The 20,057-nt window shown below is 48.7% G+C and overlaps 2 protein-coding genes across 10 annotated transcripts in view; both read left to right on the plus strand.

The window, feature by feature from the left end:
- The window catches only part of ZPR1 (ZPR1 zinc finger), a 437,500-nt gene that overhangs the window by 301,460 nt on the left and 115,983 nt on the right, over window positions 1-20,057 (plus strand). The window lies entirely within an intron of this gene.
- CADM1 (cell adhesion molecule 1) overlaps window positions 1-20,057 on the plus strand; it is a 138,410-nt gene that overhangs the window by 84,815 nt on the left and 33,538 nt on the right. For all 9 annotated transcript variants that reach the window (XM_068172111.1, XM_068172113.1, XM_068172115.1 and 6 more), the window contains exons 2-5: window positions 8,914-9,060; window positions 9,973-10,125; window positions 12,570-12,707; window positions 14,401-14,556. In XM_068172111.1, the coding sequence (XP_068028212.1) occupies window positions 8,914-9,060; window positions 9,973-10,125; window positions 12,570-12,707; window positions 14,401-14,556 (594 nt within the window). The remainder of the gene's footprint in view (window positions 1-8,913; window positions 9,061-9,972; window positions 10,126-12,569; window positions 12,708-14,400; window positions 14,557-20,057) is intronic.

A 20,057-nucleotide genomic window follows, 5' to 3' on the forward strand; every position in this document is an offset into this window, starting at 1 on the left:
GATCAGGCAAGCTGCATCTTTAAAAATAAACACTGGAGCAGAGCTTTGTGCCTTCCACTCAGCTGGCAAGGCACTGACAGCAGGCAGGAATGTGTTCAGGAGCATCTGCCCTTTCTCTTCTTTTCATGGGTTTAGTCAAAACAAATCCCATAGATGAAGGGAAAAAAATACCAAAATGCATTTTATTTCCCCAGGCCTGCATGAGCCACGGGGCGGAGGCTGAAGGGGGACGTGCAGGATCTGCAATGAGGAGATTAATGTTTAAAGATATTAGCACTGGTCCTATACTAACATTTATAAATCCAACGGGTGGCAGATTGAGGGCTGATTCCATGTTTTTTCTTCCTCCTCTGTAAAATAATAAATATGGTAAAAGAGCTTTCAGAGCTGCCTTTATCGTGGGGATGAATCAGGACAGTTGATGTTGCAAGAGACTTAAAACTTACAAATATGTTGCCCTTTAGGTGAGCATTCATCATAATGTCTGATCTGGGATCTACACTAAAGGCTTCTCTTACACGTTTTTATCCTTTCTGGGAAGGAGAAATTGGAAGGAGTCCTCGCTTTGATCGTAATGTGCTGAGGTTCTTTCAGCTGTTTTGTGGGGGAGTGTCTGTCGCTGGTGGGGGTCTACTGTTCTTTGAGAAAAGATCTTGTCTGCCATCTCTAAAAAAATGGAAAGGGGGGGACATACTTGACTAAAAAGAAAGTGAAGGGAAAGATCCCTAAAGACAGTGCCTTTCTTCATGGCATGGAGTCCCTACAGCTGCTGGGTGGGCAGGGAAATGACTGTGGGCCCAGCAGGGCTCCAAAATCCAGAACGTGGCATCCTTATCTGTGCTCCCACCCAGGCAGATGAGGAGTGGACAGATAACACCTGCGGCCAAAGCCACTCCAAAGGCTGGCAGTTCGTGGAAAGCAAAATCAGCTTTCCTCCCCCGATGGCAAACTGGGAATTAACTTCAAAGGGCAAAAGAGCCTCAGCCTAATCTGTGGAGGAGGGCTCATCCTCGAGCATTCAGTGTTTGATGGGCTGGTAGCAAATGGGTCACTCCCGTGTGCAAGCTCTTGGTCATTGCAGCTGGTAAATGTTTCCTCTTCTGCTTTTGCACCGCAGTTTTGGGATAACAGCTGGGCAGGTGTTTTGTCGAAGGCTCACAGAGTCGCTCCTGTGTGTGACAGGGCAAGGACAGTGCTGGGATTTAAGGTCCCATGTAATTCTTGTTGGTCCTTTGCTTTGAGGACATTTGCTACAGGTTTGTGCATTTGTTATTAATTTTGCCATTTATTTCTTGCTTATTTCAGTGGTGAGCTAAAGATTTCAGACTTAAATATGCAGGCAGTTGAAAGGAGGTCCTTTTTATAGGGAAGAGACCAGGCTGATGTTGATCAGAATTCATTGTGGGTGCTTTATGGAAATACAGATTTCTTGGGTTTAAAAGAGATTATTAAGCCGCGCGTTGTGACAGATGCTACTGACAGTAAAAAATAAAAAGGATGTGAAAAAAATCTGCAAGAAATGTGTTACAGGTATGGATATAAGACATATCTGCTCATTAGAGTAAAATGAAACCCATCATCTGAGTTGAAACAGGATTCCTTGTTACCGGGAGCCCCGTCGCTCCGACTAGTGGGCATCAGTGTTCTGGGGTGCGCCCGGGGCAGGTGCCATCGGGTCCAGAAACTGAGCGTGTGCCTGGGCAGACCCTACTAGCAATGGCATCATCCCAGAGGCCTTGGAGGGCTCAGTGTCTGAGCTGAGGGGCTGGAATGGTGGGGTCCCTGGAAGGGCTCCCTGCTGCTGGACAATGCCGTGGGCTGGACGTTCCCCCGTTGTGTCCCTGCCCAGCCGCAGTCCCCGACTGACAGCCCGGCAGCAGGGATCTGTGCTCCGGGGAGGGTGGCCAGAGAGCAGATGGGGAGCTCCCTCCACAGCTCCACGTGCCAGCTCGGGGTGTGAGCAGTGCCCTGCTCGGTGCGAGGCAGGTGGCAGCTGCTGGCCACCACAGGGCAAAAACAGAGGTGACAATGATGGTGACAAACCTGCAAACATGTAAATTCTCTCCTCCCATGCTCAGGTTTTGGCAGGGGCTGCTGCAGCTTTACCCCCGTGGCAGAGACAGAAAGGAGTGTGAGGCAGCAGGTGTTGTTCTGGTCAGGGAAATGCACAGAACATGCTCTTTGATTGTGGAAACGGAATATGTGATCTGTGCTTCCTCCTCTTACGCTCCTCATCAAGGTTTAGCTCCCCATGGAGTAAGTCAAGGCAGGGAAAGGAAATTCCACCTGTGTTTGAAACTCAGGTTTAATCAAAGTCTCCTTCCTTGGATCTGGGCTGTGGGTGTCCTTGGTAGCAATGTAGCTGGAAGATAAATGCAGATAAGAATTCTGTATTAGGGCTCCATTAATAATAAACGTGTGTTGATGCTAACTGAGTGTTATTTAAACACCCTGAATGTAGGCAACAGCCTGCTGGGACCGTCTTGTGTTGTCAAACCTTCTGTCTTGCTGATGCTGCTGCCAAGCAGTGCTGGGGCATGGCAGTGGTGGGTTTTAGTGGTGTCCTTGGCGTGTGTTGGCTGCCAGTGATGGCTGTCAGGGGAACACGAGGGAAGGGCACCTGACTCTTTTCTGCTGAGGGGCCACTCACAGCTTTGCCCTTTCCTTTCCTTTTGGTCTTCCTTGCTTTTGTCCCTCATTGTCCCCCAAGAGCCCCCTCGGAGTCCTCAGCAGCCTCCCCTTCTCAGATCCTCCCACAGAAGATCTCCTGTCTTCCTGGTGCAGCCGAGGAGCTGCTCACACCGGTGTCCTTGGGGTACGCTTGGATAAACCTCTGACCTTATGGGAGAAGGAGTCTTTAGTAAGTGACCTTTTACTGTCTAGGCAATGGACCATCAGCTGCTGGAAACAAAGCGAGAAGGCAGCTGCTTCTGTTTCTTAGAAACACATGAGAAATGTGGAATAAAAGCCTGAGATGTGCAGAGCAGCAGACTCGTGCTGCCATTCCGAATTCTCCTTCACCAGGCTCCCGGCACCACGTTTGTCCCCTCTGGTCAGTGACAGAGCAGATGGATATTGATCCCCAGTGTCCGCCAGCAGTAACCTTTGAAGGGACAGGCGACGTATGGCCAGGGAGTTTGATCTATCAATATCTGGGTAATAGAAAGACAAGGGTGACATCTAATCCCAGCACAGGTGACAGATCATAAATCTGTGCAGACGGGGCGATTGGCGGCAACAGGAGTGTGAGGGGAGGGCAGGGTGAAGGAGCTGCTTCAGTCTGAAACACGCTTTGGCCACAGCCACAGAGGTTTTCATGGCAGAAAAAAAGAATTTTGTTCTTAAGATCCAAAGAAACACTTTAATTTGGGCATAACACGGGATTTTTGCTCCTGTACAATTTTGGTTTCAGCCAGTGGAAAGAATCCGCTGATGCCATTGCATCACATAGATATTCACTATGTTTAAAGTCAGTGCAGCCTCCAGTGTAATTTCGGAGCTATTGTCATCTTTTATTCTTACTCTTTAAGCCAGAAAAGCCATAAAGGTGGCAATGGCATTTTTTTTCTCCACAAATTTAATATCTGTGCACAGCTCGCTTGAATTTGCCGTATATTTCTCTGAAGTGGCTGTTTCATAGCGTAAACTTGCTCCTCACAATAAGTAATTTTTAGCACCATCTTGCACGTTCTCTCTGAGTGTGGAGAGTAATTCAGGGGAAGTGTGACTGCGAGCGGGGAGAGGAGCGGGCGCTGCGGGAAGGCGCCGAAAGTGCTCGCTCGCGAAAATCTGTGCTGAGAAGGAGGGGAGAGAGGTCCCTGGGACTGCTGGGCTGACACAGCCTGTGACAGGGATGAGATCCTGGCGGCAGGAGAGGCTCTGTCCCTGCAGACAGTGCCAGGGAGACTCAAGGAAATCAACATTTTGGGAACGGTTTCTGTGAATGCTAATTCCTCCCACTCCACCTTTTTTCCCTCCTAAATGGAAACTGGGGCTTTGAGCATCACCAGGGGACCCCAAACCTGGCACAGCAGAGTTGTCTGTTGGCAGTGCCCTTCCTCAGAGCAATTCTCTTAAAGCTGGCTGTGGCACAAAGAAAGGAAAACCTGCATTAAATCTGAAAGTAAAAATCCAGATACCAGGTGAGCGTTACCGTATCAATTTGCTCTAGTGTCTGCCCCAGAGGGAGACATGGAGCTGCCATACTCCATTCCCATCATCACTGAGCAAGCTTTGCCCAGTTCAGCTCAGCTGCACTTTGCTGGAAAGTCCCTGTTCCTCTTGTGCTCAGCAAGGAGTTTTCATGGGCAAGACTCCCCAGTGCTGAATTGCAGCTGACAGACCTGCACAGAGCTAACTCAAAAGGGAGATCTTTCTAGAATTCTATTTGTTTGCCACCATCATTTTTTTTGAAGAGCTCTTTGCCTGGGAATTGGAGTTGCTGAGTCTGTTTCTGGCCATGGAGAAGATGCTGAAGAGGGAATAAGATCTACTTGAATGCAGAAAAAACTCAGAGAAGCTTGACTCGGGGTCACAAAACTGGTAATTACATCTTATTAGAAGAGAAAGTTGCAGTTGCAAAAGGTTAGTTGTGAATCTTGGTGGAAAACAACATTTTCCCGTGGGGTGAGGGCCACACTGGCAGAAGAATTGCTCGGAGGTGCCACGTCTGGCTCCAGGCTCCGTGGTCTCGGAGGGTTTCCCGTAGGGACTGTGCAGGAGTGGAAGGAGCAGCAGCTGCCTCTTCTCCTGCCCTCCCTGCAGCTCAGCCTCCCACAGTGACCTTTTAGTGAGTGGGTGAGAACGCCTGTGTCCGGGTGAGCTTTGAGCACCCGTGGAGGAATGCAGGCTGCCTTTGGTGGGGCTGCAGGAGCGCTGCGTTCTGACCCAGCCTGTTCCCTCCCGCTGGAGCCCTGCCCTGCTGCCCTGAGGACCACACGTGTGTCCATGTGCTTCGTGGGCAGCTGGTGCCCATGAAGAGATGCCATGAAATTAACTCCATCGGCAGCAATTGCCTTTCCCAGCCAGCACAATCAGTGTGGATTGTCTGTTCTTTTCCAAAGTTCAAGTGTGACGACTGCAGCTTTTTAAAACTGTCTCAAGACTTGGAGCCTGGATGCACGGAGCTCCAGTGGCTTCTGCCAGCACTGCCTGGCAGTTCTCCTCTCCCTCCTAGAAGCAGATCTGCAGGCTAGTTAAATAGCCTTTGGGTCCCCTCCTTTTTCCTGAATCCGATCCATGACCAAGAGTCTCTGGTCCTGGTTCCCTTCAGGAAAAGCAGACTGTGATGTTTGTGTTAAAGGGAAGAGATGAAGCTCTCAGTGATGGATGAGAGAGCAGAGGAGCTGCTCAGCTCAGGGAGGAGAAGGAACACAAAGGAGACAAAGCTTCTGGGGAGGTGGATGCTCAGTGTTTATAAACCCTCTTGTCTCTGCTCTAAGCACCACGTTCCTTTTAGGTACTTGAAACTGATAGATGAATGTTGACATTCAAATTGTGTTAATTCTGAGGATGGAGCTTTGTGTCGCTTTTTTCCTTGAGCACATGGACAGTTTGTGTGTCTGTGTGAGTTGTTTCTTCTCACTCAGTCTGTTAAGAGGAATTCTGTTTAGGTTTACGGGCTTACACAGTTCAGGTGTAATGAAAACCCTTCTTCCTTGGAAAGCATTTGTGTCCTGCAGACTGAGCCAGCAGCGCTGCAGCTCACGCTGGGGCACCTGTGGTTAGAAATTCCATAGAAATTTAAAAGCCGTCCTCCCCAGCACGTATTTTTAATCTTTCCTCTTCTCTCCTTGATGCTTCCCTCTAGCCCAGTGTCCTACAAGCGGAGAAAGAATTGATTTTAAATGTGACCGCTGAATATGAGCCAAGGTCCCTGGGCTGTGTCCAGCTGAGGGGAACTTGTTTGAAACACAATTTACTCATCTGTGTCTGTCTGCAGCCCTAAGAGGAGAGACTGCAGTGGTCTAAGGCAGGAAGACAAGTGCAAAAATTAATTGTACAGGTTGCAGCCAAAGCGTCCCTCAAGCATCGTGTCCCCTCCTCACCCCCCTCTTCCAGTAAGTATAAAACAAGGTGTCATTTTTCACCTTCAAAGGAAGATTCAGTAAATGAGGCTGGAGAATTGCTTTGGGTAATGAAGGAAGCACACATTGGATTTTCCCTCCTCCTGGCACTGCAGAAGCCCATTGGGGTGTTTCCCTTGCTTGTTAACACCGATACGTGTGTTAGACAGGAGCTCACTCCAGAGACTCCCCCCAGAAAGTGGCTTCCTTTCTGTTCCTGTTCCACTCCCTCTGGAGCAATCCCTTGTACTCCAAGTCAAGATTTTCAAGGCTCCGAGTCCAGTCCTGGACTCTGTCTGTCCGTCACACGCTGGGATGAGGATTTGTCCCTCATGTTGGAGTCCCAAGAGGAAGTTTTGGTCTGATACATGGACACTGTGCTGACCTAGTCCCTTCACATGTGATGGATTAAAATCTGTCCCGTATCATTCTGTTGGGGGCTTTCCATTGGACCTGCTTGTGCTGTGCCACTCCAAAGCATTGCCAGGGATTTAACATTGGTTCTTAACAGTAATTTTCCTTTGCTTCTCTTAGCTCCTGAGATTCCCTGTTGAGTCCATAAATTTCATCTCCCCTCCCCAGCCTGTCCTTTTCTGTTCCAAAATATTGTCATGCTGTGTGTGTGTACTTTAATGCTCCTCAAAATACGTATACACTGACAGTAAATATTTACTGAGAAACTTGCCGAGGTGTTGACAACGAGGATGGGTCTGAAGAGTTCTTGCTTTGTGTTGCATTTTTATTTAATTTAGAGTTTGTAATTGCTGCTGCTCGTGGAAATAGCTTTCCTGGGAGCAGATGGGAACAGATGCCCCAGAATGTGGAGGGGTGCACGCCTTGGCTGGGGTGCAGCACGTTCAGGGCAGCGGAGCAGGCGCGGCCGGTCAGACGCCCTTTGGTGGAGAGCAAAGAGGCCAAGCCCCGGAGGCTGAGGCTGCTGCGAGCCGTGGAGGGGCTCAGCGTGTCCTCGTGTGCTCCTGCCCGTCATTAACCCGGATAAAAGCCTTGTTCAGAGGGATCTGGTGCCAGCCCAGACCGAGGTGCTGGACTCTGCAGCCATCCATCGGCGGGTTTAATGCAGCAGCATCCCGGTGTGAAAAGCTTCAGTGGCTTGAACTTCAAATAATTTATTTCTAAATTACTTCTACTGTAATTCTTATTAATTCAAATAGTCTTCTAAGCTGATGTAAAATTCAGTAAACGCAAGGAACAGTTTAATGAATTGAAAATAGGATTGAGTCTTTTAAAGTAAATGTAAAAAAATATGCTGGCAATAATTGCTTAGATGGAAATCGAATCTTAATAGCTTTGTTAATGATTTGTAGGGAATATTGCGTTTATGAGAACATATCAAGCTGATCCTTGTGCAAGAACCTTGTTTTGAATGGGTTTGATAAAATTATTCCCCAGAAGCAGTTAGTAATGTTTAATATTTTTGCTTGAACCACTTTTGAGATGTTTGATTTCATTGATGCCAGGGCCTGGCTGTGGCTGTGCAGGGCTGCTCCAGCACCTCCACAGCAGCATGTGGCACAGGCAGGGCAGGGCTCTGCTGTGATGGCCTTTGGGGTCTGCACAGTGGTTTGGGATTTGAGAATAGAACCATTTAGGCTGAAAAAGCCCTCTAAGATTGAGTCCAGCCATTAATGTGTGTCACCAAGGTTCAAGAACACCACGTTAAGGGTGCTGATAGCGTGGTGGGGTGGCTGAATGCTCATCTTCTGATCAGAGGGCTTTGAGCAGGACCAGCTTCATCCTGGTCCACAGAATGTGGAGCAGGAGCCAGGCAGATGTCTGTGCTCCAATATGGGTGATACTGTTTGATAGTAAATCTTCTTGTTGTTCCTCAAAGTTCATCAATCTGGAGAATCTATCTAAAATTTATACTGAGAGGGCAGAAAAATGTGCCCAGACTTCAGTTTTCTGCCCATAAGGTGTGGAGAGGAGTCTGATGGTTTATCCATCTTTCTCTTTCCAAACAATGCACCTTTTTGTCAAACATTTGTTTCCAAGGGTTGTCAAATTATAAAGGCAAGTTGGAAAGAAAGATAAATGAAGGAAATGCAGGGTGAGAGAAAAACTGGTGTTTAAATATCATCCCCAGATTTCCTGTGTGCAAACTTTATCCTAATCCTGCATTTTTGGGTTTCTCGTGGCTAAGGCAACTCCAGAGCAGCAGAGGATCCTCTGACCACCTCGCCTGTGGCCAAGTGCCCAGGTATCCTGGCTTCATTTGGAGCACTGCCAGTCAGAGTCTCAGTGTTTCTCCCACTTTGATTCCCAGTAGTTATGGAAAAATTGAAATGCAAGGCACAGCTCCCACTGCCATCCCCTGCGTCCTTTGGCGTTCGAGGCGAATGTCTCAGCGTGCGGGTGCTGCGGTGCTTGGATTCATTAGGAGGAGAGTTTTCGGGGTGATGACCTGTAAATGATTACAAGGCTCCCACTGCATAATTGCACGGGATCCTTTTTTTCCCCTGCCTCTGGACATTAATAGCACCTGCTGATTACACAGAGTGAGTAACGACTGATTCCCTGAAGTCTGTGTGCTCCAGTCAGAGGATAAGTGCTTCTCACAGAGAGTTGTTCTTCAGGGTAATTTAACAAGATTTGTCTGTTGGGAGAGGAAGGGAATTTTTGGTGTTTCTGTGTGGGGCAGCAGTCCTTCTTCCTCTATTCCCATCACAGAGCTCCTTTCTCATTGCTCCTTTACCAGCTGGTTGGGGACTCAGAGTCAGCGGCTCACTGGCTGATGTTCCTCCATTGGTGGCATGGAGCTTTTCATTCCCAAATGAAACCCACTGGTGTCATTTCTGACCTTGAGTCCCACCTTTGCCCTGTCCTGCAGGTGATGGTCAGAACTTGGTGACGGAGGACGTGACCGTGGTGGAGGGGGACGTGGCCACCATCAGCTGCCGCGTCAAGAACAGCGATGACTCCGTGATCCAGCTCCTGAACCCCAACAGGCAGACCATCTATTTCAGAGATTTCAGGCGTAAGTTCATGGTTCCTCATTTGGCCATGACTCCTCCTGTGCCTCACTTGTGCTCAGGACATGGCATTTGCTGAGATCTCTGCTGTTTGTGCAATGCTGGGCACTTACAGTTCACTGGTTCTGTGGAGGTAGGTGAGATAGACAATCATTATCTTCCCCTTAATGGAAAACTTCACAGTCCCCTCTGAAAGTCAGAGCATCTTACTTTGCAATGGGAATTGATTGTTGTAATTCAGGGTGAATTGCAATTGAATGCCAAATATTTAGCTGACACAAACAAATTGAACAGGGCGACACCAAGACAGCGCAGTGTTCTCAGGAGTAATCTCTTCAGACCAAAGACTGAAAATTTCAGGACAATCTGTGCTGCTTTATACCCAAACTGAAATCTCTCATCACTTGGATGTCCAGTGGATAAGTCTGTCCTGTGGTGACAGTGCCATGGTAGCTGCAGTGAGACACTTTAAATGGTCTGTGTTAGTGTCACTGTGGGGACACGCCTGTACTCTCTGCCCAGGAAGCAAAAGAACAGGAAACAAGCTTTAAATTCTGCTTCTCCCAATTCCTTCCTCATTTAGGCTGTCCCTGAGTGCCTACAGTTGGTGCTGGAGCCGTGTAGACACCATAAGCATTTTACCTACACATCCCTAAGCCACCTGGTAATAAAACCACATCCAAAGATTTGACACTGTGCCCTGTGATTGGCTCATGTTGATTATTTGAAGTGATCTAAGAACCAAAAGATTTTATAGGTCCAGCTTCAAGGTAGGAAGCAGGATGGAAGCTAATCAGGAGCCCGGGGGTGCTCACCTTGATGTGCTGCTGTCTGTGGGGATCTTTGGGATTGTGGTGTGGTGGGAAGGGGACCTTGCCCCTCTCCGTGCAGTCACCCAGGCTGTGCTTGCCCCACAGCGCTGAAGGACAGCAGGTTCCAGCTGGTGAACTTCTCCAACAGCGAGCTCCGGGTGTCCCTGACGAACGTGTCCATCTCTGATGAAGGGAGGTACTTCTGCCAGCTCTACACCGACCCCCCCCAGGAGATCTACACCACGATCACGGTGCTCGGTAAGGAGCCGCGCAGTCCCCGCACACACAGGGTCGGTGGGATGGGGTTCTGTGCAGCTCTGGGACAGCTCCGGCCCCTGGAGAGGGATTTGAAGCAAGGGTTTGAACCCTGAGTGCTGATGGCCGGGCACGCGTGGCCACGGGAGCGACGTGCTGGCAGTGACAGCAGCTCCTCTTCGAGCGGTTCCTGCCGATTAGCAGCAGCTTTTAAGGCTCTATTAATGGGAGAACCTGAATCAGGGAGGGTGACTTAATGTAAGATCTCACTTGCTGATTAGTTTAAATCTTCCTTCTTTTGCTTAATGAGATTTGGGTCTTAGGTTTTTATACGCTGTTAAGTGATGTTTATAAGCAGTTTTACTCTTGCTATTACAGTTATCAACACCTTCAAAGTTTCCATGCGCTTTGCAGCGCTCACAGGCACGGGAAGCTCTTCCAGCTCCTGCCTCTAATCGTGCACAGGCAAAAACAGTTCGTTGGATTTGATTTCACTGCTGGCAATGCTGAGAAGGTGTTTGAAAGGAGAATACTCATTTCATTCACCTGTAAGCCAGCACTGCATGTCTTTCAAGTGGGAGACATAATGCAGGTTTTTGTTGGGTTTTTTTAAGCATGACTCATGCTTTAGAACTGAGGGAAAAGTCAGTTTTCTTGCCTTGTACTTCAGTTGTTTTTGAGAAGCCTTTGTGGCATGGCCAGTGTGTGTGCTGCCTTTCCCCCACACCCATAAAGGAGGTGGTTTCCTGTCCCCTTTGTCGTGTTCTCGGGTCAAACCTCAGCTCAGGAAGCAGGCAAGGATGAGGGAGGTTTATTAGCAGAAGATGAAGGAGAGATCTTAGTGCTTGCATGGAGAGATTGGGCACTGTGACGCCAGGGATGGCTTGTCTTGCCTGTCTTTTCTATTATTGGCTCCCTAATTAGGGGAACTAATGAGCCAGGGTGGAGGAGTGGTGCTCTGTGTTGGCATTGACTGGTCCTCCCAGGAACTTGTTCCCCACCAAAAATCTCGTGGCCGTCACCCAGCCTTTGATAGAACTGAAGTTGTATCAAAGGCTGATTTTGCTGGCCTGCCTCTGATGCTGCCAGCTCGGGAGAGCAGAGGGAGGTGCTGGGGTGTCCCCCTTTGCAGCTGGCATTCGGGGGGAGCTGCACGTTTGCTTCAGCACTTTCATGTCTTCTGTGACACAATATGTAGATTTATTCATGCCTAATTGGAACATGTGAAAGTCTCAAATATGTAGCTCATTCTGTTCTTTTTAGAGAGAAGCCACAAGTGACTAATTAGTCCATTTGATCATCTGGATGGTATTTATACATATTTGTTCTTCATTAGCTTTAAGACCTGTGAGTCACATCTGAACTATGCAGTTGCTTAATCACATTGATCAGAGCAAAGTTGAGTTTCCTTTGGAAGTTCTGGGATTTTCTGAAGCCGTGACTCTGCCATAAGAGCTCTTGCTGTTCACTTTTTCCTGGGTTTTGCCTTGCTGCTGGTGCTTTCATGGGAAAGAGATTCCCTTGTTCCCATGTCCTAATTTTTAAGCTCGTTTATCCCATTTCTGGGCTGTGCTGAAGTGGTTGTTACCCCTGAAGTTACAGCCTGTTTCTCAGTATTATTGGATGATTTTTCATTGTGTACAATCTTCCAGCTTTGTGTCTTGGGAGATCCTGATCTAGGGAAGATGAGTGCTTGCCCATGGGAAAGCTTTTCCTCCAAATATCAAGGAGTGTCTGTGCATGTCACCTGTTTCACTCTCATATATTATACAGCTCTCCACCCCAAAGGCTGTGGCACTTGTGGCTGGGTATAGAGCCATCTCCCTCTTCTCTTTGGGATGGTTTTGGGGTGGTTTGTGGGGGTGTGATGGGGACAGGGCTGTTCCCAAGGGATGGTGTTCCACTCCAGGCTTGTGCTCAGTGGCTTTTCGAGCATGTTAAATGAGGTTGATGTTTGCTGGCCTGCTTCCATGCTCACGGCTGAGCCTTGGAGCTGAACAGCAGGAGAGAAAAATTGCCGTGGAGGTTAGAGGCTTGGTAAGTAATGCAGTGCCAAGTGTCAGCTTTTGTGTTTCCTCTCCTTGTCAGAGAAGTCAGGAAATGTGCACGGAGTCAAGCTGGATTTTTAAATAGCAGCACACACCCGAGTATCGCAGGAGGCTGCGGCTCTCCCTGGAACGGTGCCTGCTCGGGAGAGGGAACAGAAAGTTACAACCCTGATAAGTAATAATTTGTGAGACTGCGGTGATTATTAGGTGGAGAGTGAAAGTGCTCACTCCAATTACTGCAAAACCACCTATCAAAGGGTTTGATTGATTGAAAGATCAAATAAATGCTGGTTGCTTGTTTCCTTCAGTAGATTTTACAGGTTTTCCTCAAGGTTTTGTCCTGTGTTAGTGATCAAAAGATGTTTTTTCATCTGGTTTGTGTTGTGTTTCCCATTCCAGTCCCACCACGCAATTTGGTAATTGATATTGAGAAAGAAACCGCCGTGGAGGGAGAGGAGATCGAGCTGAACTGCACCGCCATGGCCAGCAGACCAGCCACCACCATCAGATGGTTCAAAGGCAACAAGGAGCTAACGGGTAGATGTGTCCTCTCAGTCTCTTGCTTTGTTCAGGGAGCTGAAGTGATTTATGTAATGCTGGGTGTTTGTTCTCTGCTGCCAGTTTAAGGGGGAAAAAAAAGTAAAAAAAGTAGAGCAAGCTTCTTTGAGTGCCAGCTGAGGAACAAAGGACTGTGTGGGCAGACAGATTATTCCCTAACACAGGGGGCTGAACTCCATTTGGTCCTCTGCCTACCTGCCAGCCTCGAGTGCCGGGTTCTGGAGTCCTGCTGTAACTGCAGGTGACCTTGAGGAGCCCAGAGCTGTGCACTGAATTCATTTCTGCATGGCTTGTGTAGCTTTCTGCCCTGTCTTAGGTGCAAGAGGGATCGTCTGTGCTTTGGGCTGTAAAGATTTGCAATTCACCTTCACATCCAGCTCCCTTGTTTGTAGAGCGTTTTCCCTGTGTTCAGTTGAATATTCATCTAAGATGGGTTTCTCTGACTCCCTGAAGTCTGGTGGCTCCCAGTACTTGCACATTCAAGTCACTGACTCTGATTGCATGTGACACGCTGTTAGTTTAAGTCTGCATGTAGATGTGAGCTTGGTTGACAACACCTTTGTGCTTTACCCAGTCTGAGACACTGACGGACTCTCTGCAGAAGTCCAGACTCATTACTTCAAACCCACCCCCCTGCAAAGACAGGATAAAATCCTCTCTTTAAGCCCAACACTTCAGAGCATTTGAGCAGGCCACATGCTGGGAGGATGCTGGTGCAGGTGGGATGCAAGCCTGCTGCCTGGCAAAGTGGTGCCCCGCTGAGTCCCAGCGCCGTGGTGTGCAGGGAGTTAACAATCCCATTCTGGTTCCCTTCCCCATACCACTGGGCAGCAGGACAAAGTGTTTGTCCCTTTCTGCCTGACCTGTGCAGCTTCTTGATTGAGTTTTCTTGTGTTAGCAGTTGAATCCCAGCTTTGAGTTCTCTGGGAAGAACGCTGAGATTCATGTAATACCACCTCACCCTGCTCAATCTTCAGATTTTTTTTAACAGAGTAGAGACTGAAACATTTGGCTGTGAGTTTGTGAATCACAGGAAGTGTGGCTTTGCCCATGGGAAAGCTTTTCCTCCAAATATCAAGGAGTGTCTGCACGTGTCACCTGTTTCACTCTCATATATTATACAGCAATATTTGGTGTCTGGAAGAGCTGTGCTACAGAAGTTACTCTTAGCAATTTTGCCTGTGAATTCTTAAATAAAGAGGCACAGATCAGAGCGGAACTGCGCTGTCAGCGGGTGCTTGCTGAGTTCCTGGAAAAATCCTTTTTCCCCTGTCTTGTCTCGTCTCGTTTTGTCTTGTCTTCCTGCTCGCTTCCATCGCGGCATCCCTCAGGCAGCCAGTCCCGAGCTGGGCTCCCCTCCCTCAAACAGAGCACTGCTGAACGCTCCCACCTATCCATACTACTTTTAATTCATTTAATCTGTTAAATCACTTTTGTAGCTAATTGTTGATTCACGGGTGGGAGGGGATTTGTAGCTCACTGATCTCAGAGTCTGGGGATTTGGGGATGGTGATTATCATTGCGGTAACGTCGCGTGGACTTCGCTTGGCCAGAGCCTGACGAGAGGAGGACGGGATGGGTGTCCAAAGGGAACGTGGACAGGAGGGAGGCGGCCCGGCTGCAGGGGTGCTCCACGCTGTCCTCACTCCCCTCTCCCTGTTCCTTGCCCCAGGCAAGTCGGAGGTGGAGCGGTGGTCCGACATGTACACGGTGACCAGCCAGCTCCTGCTGAAGGTGGGGCGGGAGGACGACGGCGTCCCTGTCATCTGCCTGGTGGATCACCCTGCGGTCAAGGACTTGCAGACACAGCGTTACCTGGAAGTCATGTGTGAGTAGCAGAGCCTTTAATTCTCTTAATATATAAAATTGTGTGCTTGGGAGTTCAGGAACCGTTCCCTACATGTTAAAATTCCGACATCGATGAGGATTATATCCTGTTACATAGAAATCATAAACACAATGTAAGGTAACACTTCATGGGTGAAGCCACGACTTTCCCAGCCCTCTGTGATACCATAAATTTGTTCTCTGATGAAATAACTCTCTGTACATAGAATTTGCATCAAAGGTTTCTTGCTGGGCTTTTTAATGTTCAGAACACATTAAATCTCTGAGTATTTTTCTTCTAGCATCCTACTTATCTCTGAAAAGTGCTTCTCCCCCTTCAAAACAACTGGCCACCGTGGCGAGTTTACTGGCAAAAACTGGGTATTGTGCAAAAGAAGCCCAGTGTTGTGCGCTGTGAACATACAGCATCAGCTAGATTTGTACAGCAGAGTATGGAGGTCTGTGGAATCTGTAGTAGCAGCACTGATTGAACCAGCCTATCTCCTGTTCTGCTCCTGACATGTTCATTGTTAATAATGCATCTCACTTCCCTTAGGAGCTGCTCCACTGTACATGACAGCAGCAAGCAGGTACCTGGAAATAGCTGTGGTCCCAAATGCACCTGGTGGAAATTTTGGAGCTGTGTACATGCATCCCTGTGTTCTGAGACATCTCCCAAAAGCAAAGTGAGATGGTCCCTACAGCGGGGCCGTGTGCTTGGAAAGCTGGGCCCTGAGACAATTCACAGCCCTTGTTTTTGTAGGGTCCCTTCAACTACATCACATTGAGGAGAGGAGGTTTTGTATTAATTTATTTCATCTGCTTCATTATGTAGTTTCATTATGAACATCTTGGTTACAATTCTCGTATCTCCGAAACTAGCGGGAAGTAATGTTCCTGTAATGAGGAAAACAGGAATGATCAGATACTGCCTAAATTGACAGATACGAGATTTCTTGCGACTGTGCTAATGTGTAATTCATTTATGCAAACTTAATGTCCATTAACATTTCTTGCAGAGCTCCATTAGCTTTAATAATACATTAGCACCTTTGTGAGGCGTGATCAAATACTTAACGGGGAAGAGCAAAAAATGCCATCTACCCTGTCGTGTGAGGGGATTGGAACTCACTGGGCTGGAAGGGCGTTGGACAACCTTGAGGCTTCCTTTCAGAAATCTCTCTGGAATCCTGGTGATTTGGTGGAATAGGAGAGTGCCACTGTTTTGGGGGGAAAAAGCAAACTGTTTTTCTCTTCCTCAAATAAATCCCTCCTTGGCACTTCAGTTTGCAGCCTTAGGGGTTGTCCATGCAGTGAGGGCAAAGCACCCCTAAAGCACAGTTCTTTGTTCTGCTCCTGCACTGGAGGCCCTGCTGCATCCTGTGCACAGGTTTCTGCCCTTACTGCTGATTTTTGCATCTCCTTGGGCTGTTCCAGAGCTGTTTGTGGGAATGAGGCATGGAGCCTCCTCAGGAGGGAACGGGGATGAGCAGGAGAAGGGAGTCGAGACTGATTCACTTTTATGTTCTGAATTAAACTCTGAGCTTGTTAAAAGTAATTATATTCCAATGTGGGGACTTGACCCTGTTAGCCCAGTCTGTTCCTTGAGTGGGCAGCAGCAGATGGCCAGAGAAGAGCCCCAGCCCAAGAACTTGTCCTGCATTGTGACCTTGTGGCTCCAGGACTCGATGGGCTGGAGCACGGCCAGACACCTGCATTTCATACCTGCTGCAGGGCTTTAGATTAAAGAAAAGGCAGTTTCAGAGGGAGAGTGTGGGCAGGAGGAAGAGCCTCTTGTCCTTGCACACAGGCGTCTCCATCAGTGCTCCCACGGAGCCCTGCCCTGGGGGGAGCTGGGGCTCCTGCGCTGACACCTTCTCAGTTGATTTTGGATGTGGAATCTGCAGAAGAGGATGCTTCTCCAGCTCCTGTCCATGCCTGCCACTGTCCACAGCAGGCACCAGCTACCAGGTCTCTGCTGCAGTGACACTCGGAATTCCTTGCTCATCCCGTGTGGATGCAGCTGCATTCCCTGCAGCAGGTCGGTTACCTGGGCTGTGTGTTCCACTCTCTGCTGTGACATGCTCTCCCCACAAATCCTGCCTGCTCCCCTCACGGACGCAGCGGATCCGCCCCTTCAGAACATCAGCAGGGCACAAGAAAATGTTTTTCTCAGCAGATGTCGTATTTCTCTGCACTTAATGTATCCAACTGGAGCATGAAATGTGTTGGGGAAGGACAGGAGGATGATGGATGGAGCCTGCTCAGATAATGAGGTTTTTTTTGTCTGACTAAATTTCAGAGTAGGGAGATATTTTTTCTGAGATGGAACTCAAAAGTTGTGGGGTTTGTTTTCCAAGAAAAAAGCAGAAAACAACAATGTTGGGTGTTAACTTGCCCTATTCATGGAGTAAGCCATTTGTTGCATATCTGCCCTGGCACAGCGTGGCCCGTGGTGAAGTTTGAGGTGAATGCCTTCACATGGCTGTAGGGTGTGACACTGAAAAGAAATCTCTGTGAGCAAGCAGTGTACCATGTGCGAAACCCTCCCCTCGCACTCCTCAAAAGCAAAGCAGGGCTGGACCGAGAGCACGGTGCCCTCGCGGTGGCCACGAGGCTTCCACGCCTGAGGAGCACCCTCGGCCCCGGCAGCCACAGTCCGTGGCACTGGAGTGGAAATGTGCCCAGGTCTGCTGCAGTCGCTCTCTTTCTGTGGATCCGTCAGTGAGCGATGGGAGACCAGCGCGTTGGGTGTAATTTTAGAAAGGAAATGAAGCAACAAAATGCATTAAAATGTCGTTAAGGAGCTGAATGGAGCCAGATATTCTGGGAGATGTGCGAGTTGAGCCCTTGTGGTGCGTTTGCTGCTCTCATTACATGACACTGGAAGTGAGCGTCGGACCTGGATTTTGGCCTTTTCTCTGGGCTGGCTTTTTGTCCTTTTCTGAAGTTATAATTACCTGTGCGTTCGTTTTTGTAATACCTGCATGTGTACCTTTAAAGCCTGCCCCAGTGGAGTCTTGTTGCAGCCTCTGCTGTTGCAATAGGAGAACTTTTTGTGCCCAATTATGTTTAAAATCGGCCACATACGTTTGCAGCCGTGTCTCCAGTAATCCTTACATTTCCGCCCAGTACTAATATTAATTGCATAGTTTGCAGTGAAGTTATTAACATCAATGTAATTTATCATCTGGAGATCGCTAAAAGCGAATAAATGAGTTGTTTTGTTCAGAGAGGTGTTGACCCCTTCAGAAACTTTGATTTAAAGCTGGTTTTTTTCTTTTAGTGAATATGAAAAGCACCACAATCAGCCAAGTGTTCAGTTATTTGATTTTCTGGGGCATTAGCCACTCTTGTTTGTGACATTTCCCAGTTGGGTGCTCGTTTGTGAGCTCATTAATAAGGTTTTCTCGGAGGAATGTTGTTGGGAGCACGGAGCATGTGGGGCAGCCAGGGCTCTGCCATTTGCAGGCATTTAGCAGCAGAGTGTGCTTAAATATTAAAAGAGAAGTGTTTATCCCCAAAATGCCTGTCGGGCTCTGGCATTCCTTTTCCTGCAACAAGCAAAATGATTAAATTTCTTTCGTTAAGGGTGAATTTTGCAGAGTCGTATTTGGGGTTGACAGGCTCTTCCAGACAAGCTGTGGATCTGCCAGTCCTGCTCATTCCTTATTTTAGACACGGGATCTATTTATTGAATAGATTTCTGTATTTTGGCTGAAAATCAGCAGTGCAGCCTCTCGTCCTTGTCAGAGGTGAGGAGCAGGCAGGGGATTGCCAGGCTGGGCTGGCTTTGACGCAGAGTGCATTCCTGATGAGCAGCCCCGCTGGATTTTGGAATAAAGTTGGCTGTTGTTTACACCTGAGGATCAGCGTTAACTTTGCTGACTCCTTTTAATATTGAAAAACACATTTTTCCTGCTCTTCCCTGAGTGAGACCAGAGACTCCCACAAGTCAGTTTTTTGAGCAGCTGTCTTGGGCACAGAAGAGAGCAGGGATGAGGAGCTGGATGAAGCAATGCCCACCTGAAGGGAGATGTGTTAAGCATTATCTGGGAAATGCTGAGGCTGGATTTACCTACAGTGGGCAGGAACACTGCTTGGCCCACAGATCCTGCTCCCAGGGATGCCATCTGGCGTCAGGTTTACCAAGAGGTACGTCAGCAATTCATGCAGGGACCAGAAAATGGATTTTAAACTTGGACCTGGCACCTCCTCGCCCGGCAGAGGCCAGAGCCTGCTCGGCTGAAGCACGGGCAGAGTCCACAGTGCCGGCTTCTCTGCCGGCCGGGGTCTGGCGCTGCCAAAAGCACGCGTGCTGGTTTCCCCGCACTCGGGAAGAAGCCTTTTGGCTGTCTCCAGCCTCACAGGGAGCGTGTGCTCTGGGCAGGGCGGGCTGGGTTGTTGCGGGGCGCGGTCAGCGAGGGTCCCGCGGCTGAGCCCCCGGCACCCTGGGCGCACGGGGAGCCGCGCTCGCCACACCTGCCTGGTGTGGGCTGCGGGGCAGTGGGCTCGCCTGCCTTCCAGGTCGTGGGCTGGCCTGATGGAAGGAAACGGGTGGAAATAATAGGCTTAGGCTTTTGTAAGGCCCCGAACTCGGTGTAATGTTTTATCTCGGCTGATTAATGACATCTAAGCATTATCGATGAAGTGCGTGTTTAAATGGATTAAGAAATCACTAACTGGCAGGTCTCAAAGGATAGTCATTAGGGAGTAATCAGCAGTGCTGGTATTTTTAGAGGGAACGCAGGGGCCTGGGTGCTTGGCCTGATGCCGTTCAGTTGAAGCATTTGAAGTTCTTAAAAAGTCACTGTTAATAATCTTTGCTGATGGCACAAAAATGGGGCGAGCAGCTAAAAAAGGAAGAACTGGGACAAATGCAGAATAACTGGAGTGGTTTGGTAAGTTCCCAAGCACGGAGCTTGAGAGCTGTGAAAGTCAGTGGGTGCAGGCTTCGGTGGCCCGTGGCATCCTGAGGGGAGGGGAGGGTTTTGGGGTGCATGGTCCCTCTGGGGGCTGCAGCCCCCAGCAGACCCCAGCTCACGGGCACGCGCCGTGCCTGTTGTGAGAGAAATCTCATCAAATGCAGAATGGCTTTGTAATAAGTTTTTCAAATTGGCTGCTGCTACAGTGTAACCTTTAGACGACTGGTATTTAACCTTGTATATCACTCTGAGCTTTTGAATGAATTTAGCTTAATAAAGGTGCCTTATTAAATTACGAGGCTGTTTTTTTTTAAGCTGCTAGAAAGAGGCGTAGTAGGAAATAGCTGTGGGTTGTTGGGTCTAATTGGCTGCCATGGAGCACGCAGGGCTTCGGGTGCACAGATGCAAGTGTTTATTTTTATGTAACAGTCCAGTGGTGTGGAGTTATGAAGTTCCAAGTTGAGGATTCTGGGGTCCTGGAATGCACTTGGTGGTGAAAACTGCCACTCCCTGCCTGGTGTCCTGTGTTACCATCGAGGTGGTCATCACCCCATGTTACAGAGCTGCAGACATCACT

The sequence above is a fragment of the Anomalospiza imberbis genome, chromosome 24, assembly GCF_031753505.1.
Source record: "Anomalospiza imberbis isolate Cuckoo-Finch-1a 21T00152 chromosome 24, ASM3175350v1, whole genome shotgun sequence".
NCBI lineage: Eukaryota > Metazoa > Chordata > Aves > Passeriformes > Viduidae > Anomalospiza > Anomalospiza imberbis.